This window comes from Propithecus coquereli, unplaced genomic scaffold, assembly GCF_000956105.1.
Source record: "Propithecus coquereli isolate 6110/MARCELLA unplaced genomic scaffold, Pcoq_1.0 Scaffold294, whole genome shotgun sequence".
NCBI classification, from domain to species: domain Eukaryota; kingdom Metazoa; phylum Chordata; class Mammalia; order Primates; family Indriidae; genus Propithecus; species Propithecus coquereli.
In genome coordinates, this window is record NW_012148552.1 from 2,000,601 (window position 1) to 2,008,815 (window position 8,215).

The 8,215-nt window shown below is 41.5% G+C and overlaps 1 protein-coding gene across 1 annotated transcript in view; it reads left to right on the forward strand.

Annotated features, from left to right (window-relative positions):
* The first annotated feature begins 6,024 nt into the window (after positions 1 to 6,024).
* VSTM2A (V-set and transmembrane domain containing 2A) overlaps positions 6,025 to 8,215 on the forward strand; it is a 25,431-nt gene continuing 23,240 nt past the window's right edge. Inside the window, exons 1-2 of the mRNA XM_012648736.1 lie at positions 6,025 to 6,204; positions 8,020 to 8,213. Coding sequence (XP_012504190.1) covers positions 6,129 to 6,204; positions 8,020 to 8,213 — 270 coding nt within the window. The 5' untranslated portion in view covers positions 6,025 to 6,128. The remainder of the gene's footprint in view (positions 6,205 to 8,019; positions 8,214 to 8,215) is intronic.

The window sequence follows — 8,215 nt, forward strand, 5'->3', positions numbered from 1 at the left end:
GACGTGAACCAGGGCCATTCCACAGTGGGGTCACCACATTTTTAACCAACCCAGGATTTCCAAGATGCTCCCTTAAGTCTGCAGATTCTAAGAGTTCAGGGAGTACCTCCAGTTCTGTAAAGACTGGGGTCCTTTATCTAAGTCACTGAGCCTTTCCTACTATGGCCTGACTCCAGCGAAGTTTGTTACCATACAGAATCACACAACAGCTGGTTAATGACATAACCGGCTTAGTTTACTCGGGGATGGGTGGAAACTCCATACACACTGGAATCATACCAAAGCCTTTTCCCCAAAATCTCTGCTAGAACGTGGCTAAATCAAATACGGAACTCACTCCGGACCGTGGCCTTGGCCCTCTTCACATGCACATCGCATAAACACAGGCGCAAGGCCCTAGTGTAATTTTTATTTAGTCTTCTTGTTCTGAGCTAATTCCAATTTTTTGCTTTTCTTTTTTCTCAAATAGTAGTTTTTACTTCCTCCAAACCAACAGAGTGTAATTGCCACAGGTTGCCTGAGGAGAAGCTCGGAATATTCCCATACTTTCCTCCTAAAAAGATCACTATAAGGTTTAAAGAGACTTCCCTTTTCATTCCGTCTGGATTTGACTAAACCTCAGGTTCATGAGTCAAAGATAGATAGGGTAAATGAAAATAAGAATAAGTTATCTTTTGTTGAGCACCTACTGTGTACGTGACACTGTGATAAAGCATTTGCACGCATCACCTGGCTGCGTCTGCACACATCATGGAACAGGATTGTTATTGACAGGGACGATGGGGAGGGCTAGACAGGGCAAGGCACTTGCTTTGGACATGTAGATAATAAATACAGAGAGGAAGCTTGAACCTAGGTCAATGGTACTCAAAAACCACTTTTAATTGGGAAACGTATACTTTAAAATGTAAAGCTAGTTAAGCGTTTATAAGTTACTTTATTTCTTGAAAGATTTTCAAAAGCATTATTATAAGTTATTATTTACTTTCATTCAAATTGTAAATATAGGCATAGAACCATGGACAAGCTTGGAAATGACAGACTCTATCAAAAATTGCTGCTCTTCTTGTATTTTTGTTTTCATTTTCTACATAATTATCTGTTGCACAAAAGCCGATGTAGAAGGTAGTCAAAAAATAAGATTTTTTATGAGAAAATCACATATGAAATTAATGAATATCACAAATCCTGAGCTTTAATTGAAGCATAATTTTGAAGCAGAAAGAAACATTCCTGAGACAGTAAGTAGATTCAGCTATACCAGCCTCAGCTTTTCTTATTTGGTGGCATCAAGCTGAAGATTTTCTTTTTCTCTAGGGGATGGACACATAATATTCATGTTAACTTATTTGCTAATGAAGAAATTAAGAGACACAATTATATTTGATCATGAGCTCATTTTAATTTCTCAGAAGAGGAAAACAAAATGAATGCAAGGGTCCATGGGTTTTGTAGGGGCCATCTAAGCAGATTGTGACATTAACTTCCACAGAAAATGCAAAGCTTCCCTTTGCCTTTAGGCCAGACATTGCAGTTTTAAAATGACATAACGTGACCTCATGAATAATTTGAGGTCTAACTTCGTGAACTTCAATTACAAAGTTACATAGAGTTCCACAGAATAAAAGGCAGATCTAAGTAGTTTACATTTTAGTCATGGATTAAAAAAAAGATAAAAGGATAAATGCCATCTGGAAGATTAAAATGAACAGTAGGCACATAATGGGTGGTCAGTCCTAATAGGCCGCCTGTCCGTTTCAGAGGCGTGATCACTTCCAGTGACCAGCAGTTATTCTCTCTCTACAGACTATTTGCTTCAAAAAACACAAGACGTGAGACAACAAGAAGTTGTGTTGAGGAGTTTTGGGGACTATGTTAGAGTCTGGAATTTCAAGTGGCTTGTTTACCAATGTCTCAGAAAGAGTTTGGGTGTGATTAATTTTGTTTTACGTGGTCACTTCCTCAAGTATAATTTGTAGAACCAAAGGCAAGAACAACAACTTTTGTTTGCTTGCCTAAGGATACTTAATCCTCCACTCTCCCTTATAAGCATTTTAGGTCATAGGTCTTTCTTGAAGAGATAAAGTATTGATTTGTTTTGCGACACAAGTGACTGGCTTTAACTGGTTCCTTGTATGTAGCGTGAGCAGTTTGGATTAATTGTTTTCTAAACTCCCCATTCCAGTTCTGAAATTCACTCAGGTTGTGAAGACATTGTGTACATGTATACAAAGGGATGCTATTTATGTTGTTTCTTCTGTCGTTATCATATGTCCTTGACTCACTCATATCTTTGAAATTGCAGCATGTAGAGACTGGTAAATCCAGCAGCCCAAGGCATTGGCTTGTATAATCCAGTGGAAAACAAATATGAAAAGCTCATCTTTGGTTCATATGAGTTAGCGGTTTTCTCCTGGACTCTTATTTTCTTCAGTTGAAATAGAATTTCTCTGTGGATTTTTTAATATTGCTTCAACATTTAAAGACTTCATAATATTTCCTTTTATTTCCTCAAGTGAGAAAAGAATTTAATCCAGACATGAGATTGTGAGTGAAAATTTTTCTCCATACCCTGAAATATTGTCTCTTAGGCAGTTTTGATCATCTCCAAAGAAAATGTTCAAAAACACAGTGGGACGTGCCTCCAGGGGCATGGATGGAAAAGCATACACAGCTCCCCTAACCCAGTGAGATGCCTGCAAGAAAGGTAAAGAAATGAAGTTTATCTTACTGGATACACACGGACTATTTTCCAATTCTTTAGATGGCTATTTCAAATATTTTAAAGGCTATTTCTAAAGAAAAGATCTAATTTCATGCCTTCCAGTTATTCAGAAAAAAATTTTAAAATTTATATTTGGCACTTAAGCCTCAATTTAAGACAAATTTTGAGTGTGATATGGAAAACCATCTTATCATGAGCCTGTGGGAGTGAAATATGGTGATTCCCCTCACGTTCAAGATGGAGAGATGCTCCCGAAGTCCTCGTAGGAGAAAGGGATGATGTAGCCTATGGCCACAAAGCTTAAAGCCCTCCCCCACTAGTTTAGCTCTTGGATGGATCCATTGCTCAGAAAGCTTATATAAAAGCTTGCAGATATCACAAAGAAACAGTGTTTAGAAGAGAAAGTTAAGCAAGTTTGAATATTCAAAAAAAAATGAATAAATGCAATCTAAATAAGACACCAAAGGAACATAATGGAATGAACTCAGATAGATTGAATTATGTCTGAGGAAGGAGCATATTCAGATAAACATTCTTATTACAGTTTTTAGGGGGAAATGTTTAAATTTTTTATAAAGCAAAATAATGACCAAAAGCTGATTCAGAGGGTTAGAAATTAATCACAAAGTAAGATGGCAGACTTATTTTCAGAGCACTAGTTTATAAATAGGTATATTTTTAAGAAGAGATTTTCAGTCATTTTTATAGGATAAGGTATCAGCAATTATTTGGGGGAAGAGAAATGGGCAGGAAACGTTTCTCTCGCGTCTGGGTGCAGACAAGTTGTCTTTCCTGATAATGTAACTCAAATATTGTAGAATACAGTGTTTTACAAGAACTTATAAAAATAATTGGACTTAACCTCAGGCCTATTTCATGTGATATGCTGAATATATTTATTTTTTCATTAAATTTTCTTATTTCAAGATGTTAATATGGAGACATTTGTCTTTAACAAGGCCAGTGGCCTATAAGAGAGAATGCATGTGTGTTTACTAGCACTATTTATAGTCCCTGAGAAATATAATAGATACTTAAGAAAAAAATTTTGGTCTACATTGGCAAAAATAAAAATGAAATGTCTATCGGGCGCTTTTCTTAGAAGAACAAAATGTTTTTTCAATTTTATCTTTCTTCTTCAGTCCTTTCTTCCTTCCCTTTTTCCTTCCTTCTTTCTTTCTTTCGTAGCTTAAATGTTTATAACTTTCTGTTTAAAGTAATTTTATGGTTTCTCTCTCCTGTAAAAGCTGTTCTCACACTTTTAAACTTATTTTCATTGTACCTTTCTAGCTACAGTGATCGAGTTCCCCTTAAAAGCAGTCGAAGTGCTTTGCTGAATTCATTCAGAACTTCCCTTGCTTAAAATGGATGCCTTTGCCTTTATATTGAAATCTATTTTAACAGCAGATAACCTTGAAATCAGGTCATTTTGATGACATACTAAACTCATGCTTATACTTAACATTGAAATAAAACTAAAATCTTATTATCCTATTGAACATATCCTGTTAGGCATAACATTTAAAGCATATGCAATGTTTTGTTGTTTATTTTCCAAGTAATGTTTAGTATGGGGCAGGCATGTTAACTTGGATTGTATTTCTATGTTCAGAACACATTCTCCATGAGAGAATGTTTGAACATAAAGAGACTTCTTTCTCAGAATGACAAACTTCAAAATCTTTTGCTGGATACACAAAGGATAGAGAGTCTAGTTGGCCTAGACATGAACAGATATGAGATATCCTCCATGACTGTCTCCAAATTTCATATTCTGCTCCTACCGAAAGTGAAAAATAAATAATATATCTTAAAAAATAAATAATATTGTTATGAAGTTATTATATCTTAGTTTTCTGATCTCTTAAGTTATTGCTGCATTCAGCAGTGAATGATAAGTGGTTTAAAAATCCAACAGCTATGTTAAGGTTAATTTTTTCTGTCCAGTAAAGGCATTTGCCAACTACAAAATCTTTTCTATAAAAAGAAAATATATATACTGCATTGGTTTCCTGATAGCATTGTTAAGACCAACTCATATTTCCAACTAATGCTGAAGATTTGTATTATAGTTGCATAGAAATAATAATGGAATACAAAAATTTGTCCTCTGCTTTGATGGCAAATGATTTTAATTTTGTTAAAAATATTTAAATCCACTGAATAGTTGGATTTCCTAAGGAGAAATAGAATTTTTAATGTGATATATATTGTTGTTTCAGTTCTTAATAAAGAGTAGAATATACATCTCAAATCTAAGTAGGTTTGTTCCACATTCTAAAACTTACTGTTTTTTTTTTTTTTGGTGCCTAAAATAATATTCGTGATTCATAAAATCCCAAGAAACATTACATAACATTACATAATTATTGTGTTATGCAAAGGAAAAGCAAATATACAACACAAAAACACATCATGTAATGAAGACCTTAATGTTATTTGAAACCTCTGCTCCATTCCAAAATACATGCATGGAGGAAAGGGAGGCAGGAGGTATATCAATTTAAAAACAAAAAAAGTAAGCATAGTATGGTGGGCTTTTATTTCGAGAAATTTCTCTGGGTATGTGACTTTCTGTACTTTTCCTCTTCCCGGCTTGCCCGCTGGAGCGGCAGGGTGCCCGCGTGAGCTGCTTCTCTTCCACCGCAGGCTGCTGGGCAGTAAAATCGCGCGAAACAGTCGCGTGTGACCGTCCTGGTGCGAACAGTTAACGCCTGGTTGAGCAGCCCTTTCCTCCAACGCCTGTCCTCGGGCCCGGGCGGCCTCCCCGCCGCACCCCGTTCCTCGCGGGCCCTCAGCGACGCCCCACTCCCCTCGGACCCCCGCCCGGCCCGGCCTCGCCGCAGCCCGGCGGCCGCGTTGTCCTCCCCAGCACCGAACCCCCGCTCCGCCCGGGCGGGCAGGCTCCGCCGATGGGGAACGCGAACCGGAGAAACGCGGGCGCCGCTGCCCCCCAGGAGGGCGGCGAGACGCAGCCGCCCCGCCCCGCCGCGCGGGCTGCGGCCGGTGCGGGCAGGTGCGGCGGCGCCCGGCGCGCAGAGAGTTAAAGGCATCATCGCGGCCATTAGAGGGAAAAGTTGCGGCGGCGAGCGCGGCGGAGTCCCCGCGCCGCCCTGCCCGCCCCTCTCCCGCGGGCTCGGCGCGTGGGGCGCGGATCGCGCGCGGCTGCCAGGGGCGGGCAGCAGCCAGCCCGCGGCGCACGCACCGGCCGGCGCCTCGCGGGTCCGCCTGGCAGCCGCCGAGCCGAGCCGCCGCCTCAGCCCGCGAAGCCCGCCCGCTCCGCAGCCAGCCCAGCCGGCCAGCGGCGCAGGGTCGGAGACCAGCCTGCTGATAGGGTCGCACTCTTCCCTGGCAGCGCTTGGAGGCTGCCGGCTACACTGATGTGACCCCCCCCTTTGGAACGATGGGGATCTTTTTGGCGTATGTTGGATTTGTTTTCTTTTCCGTGTTATATGTGCAACAAGGGCTTTCTTCTCAAGGTAAGTCTGTGCTTGGTGGCACACTTACGTTTGCTTGCGGTGTGTGTGTGTTCCCCGCATTCAAAGAACGGACAGGCAGATGTGATAAGGTTGCTAGCGAGTGACAGTGGGTTGAGATTGCGTGAATAGTGTTCTGTTTGGCATTTTTCTTTAAAGTTGATTAAACTGTCAGCAAGCGAGGTTTGGGGAAAAATCTAGCTGGTGCCTGACAATGAAGTGGGTTCCTCTGTGAGCACAAACACAGGGTTGCATGTGTGTGTGTGTGTGTGTGTGTGTGTGTGTGTGTGCACGCTTCCCATCTGTGTGCATGCACAGGGTAACCACTCATGCATACATAATCATCACAAACAAACACAGAGCTGGATATGGGGACTTTCCATTGCCAGTCCTCTTTGCTCCTGTAGGCAGACTGGGTTTAGAGTCTCTCTTCTCTGGGTCCCTGTGACTTCATTTGTATGTGTGTTTATCAAAGGACAGACTCCTCTGAGGACCCATAAAAAGGCACGACTTGCATTACAAGCAGCAGCAGCCTGCTGAATCCAACTGTTCAGGACCTCGTAGGCTGCAGTGGTCGTTTCAGCACCATGAACAGATCACATCTCTGCTGCCAAAAGACTGCATCACTTCTGCAAGCAGAAATGCCATACTCCTCCAGCTTGAACAGAAAAGTCCTTTTCAGAGAAGAATGCCTTCTTAATAGCTTCCCCTCCCTTTAAGTATAAATACAGTTTCATTTCACTAGAGATCATTTTGGGATTTCATAAAATTTTGAAAAGAGACACTGATGATGTCCCTCTTTAAAAAGTGGGGGGACAGTGCACCCACCCTAAATAATTCCTGCAGTCCCCACAGTCCTCCTTTCCTTAAGTATGCATTGTGGCTGTGCACTTCCATCAGCCACAGATTTTTCCAGGACTACTTTTAGGGAAACATCAGCTCTTTGCAAAGTGCCCCTTAGACAAAATAAGAACAACCATGTTGTTAACAAGGTAAGAGCATTCCATGTTCAAGAAATGCCTTTAGGAGGAAGAAAACATTTTATTTTTGTGAGTTTTACTATGGCTCCATGAATCCTGCAAACTAGCAGTGTGAAGGTTGGTAATAAAAATGCTGGGGAAAAAAATCTCCATAGTGACTTCAAAATAATCTTTAACCTGAATAAGACTGGATGTGTGATTGTTACATCTCAAGCTGTATGGCAATTTCCCATGCAGTGGCTTGATGGGGACAAATAAAGGTTAATTTGGAGAGAAAGAAATATACACAGCTTGTAAAGTGGGCAACTTGTTTCACTGCTGTAGCTTGTATCACTGCTGTTGCCGATAACTATTTTGATATATCAGGAATGTGCATTTTGACAGATAATCATGATCCACTCTGTTACATGAAACATCCAGTTAGTCATAGATTGTTTAGAAACTTAGAGGGAAGAGGCTCTCCTCATATTCCAGCTTGACAGATTGTCTAAATGGTACCTCACTGAATTTCTCAGTAAGTTTTGTAGAATACTGCAATCTGACAAAAGGCATTTAGATCTAACCGTGGGCAGCCTGGCTAACAGAGAGAGTTATCGGCAAGTTTGTTAACCTTTCCATGATCTGATTTAGGCACTAAACCCAAAGCAAGACAGGAAAGGGGCAAAGGAAGGGGGCTCGGGGAGCCGGCAAAGCCAGGGATGTCACTGATAGAGGGGTTTGGTTACTGGGTTTTTTGTTATTTTTTTTTTAAGTTCAAGAAAATTTAGCAAGCTCTCAAGGAAAGAGACGATGGCAAGAGCGGTGTAGGTATTCCAAAGGATGCATTTCTGTTTTTCAGCAAAATTTACCGAGTTTCCGCGGAACGTGACGGCGACCGAGGGGCAGAATGTGGAGATGTCCTGCGCTTTCCAGAGCGGCTCCGCCTCGGTGTACCTGGAGATCCAGTGGTGGTTCCTGCGGGGCCCGGAGGACCCGGAGCCCGGGCCCGCGGTGGCGGGCGCGCAGGTAGCCGAGGCGCGAGCCCGCAAAGGCCC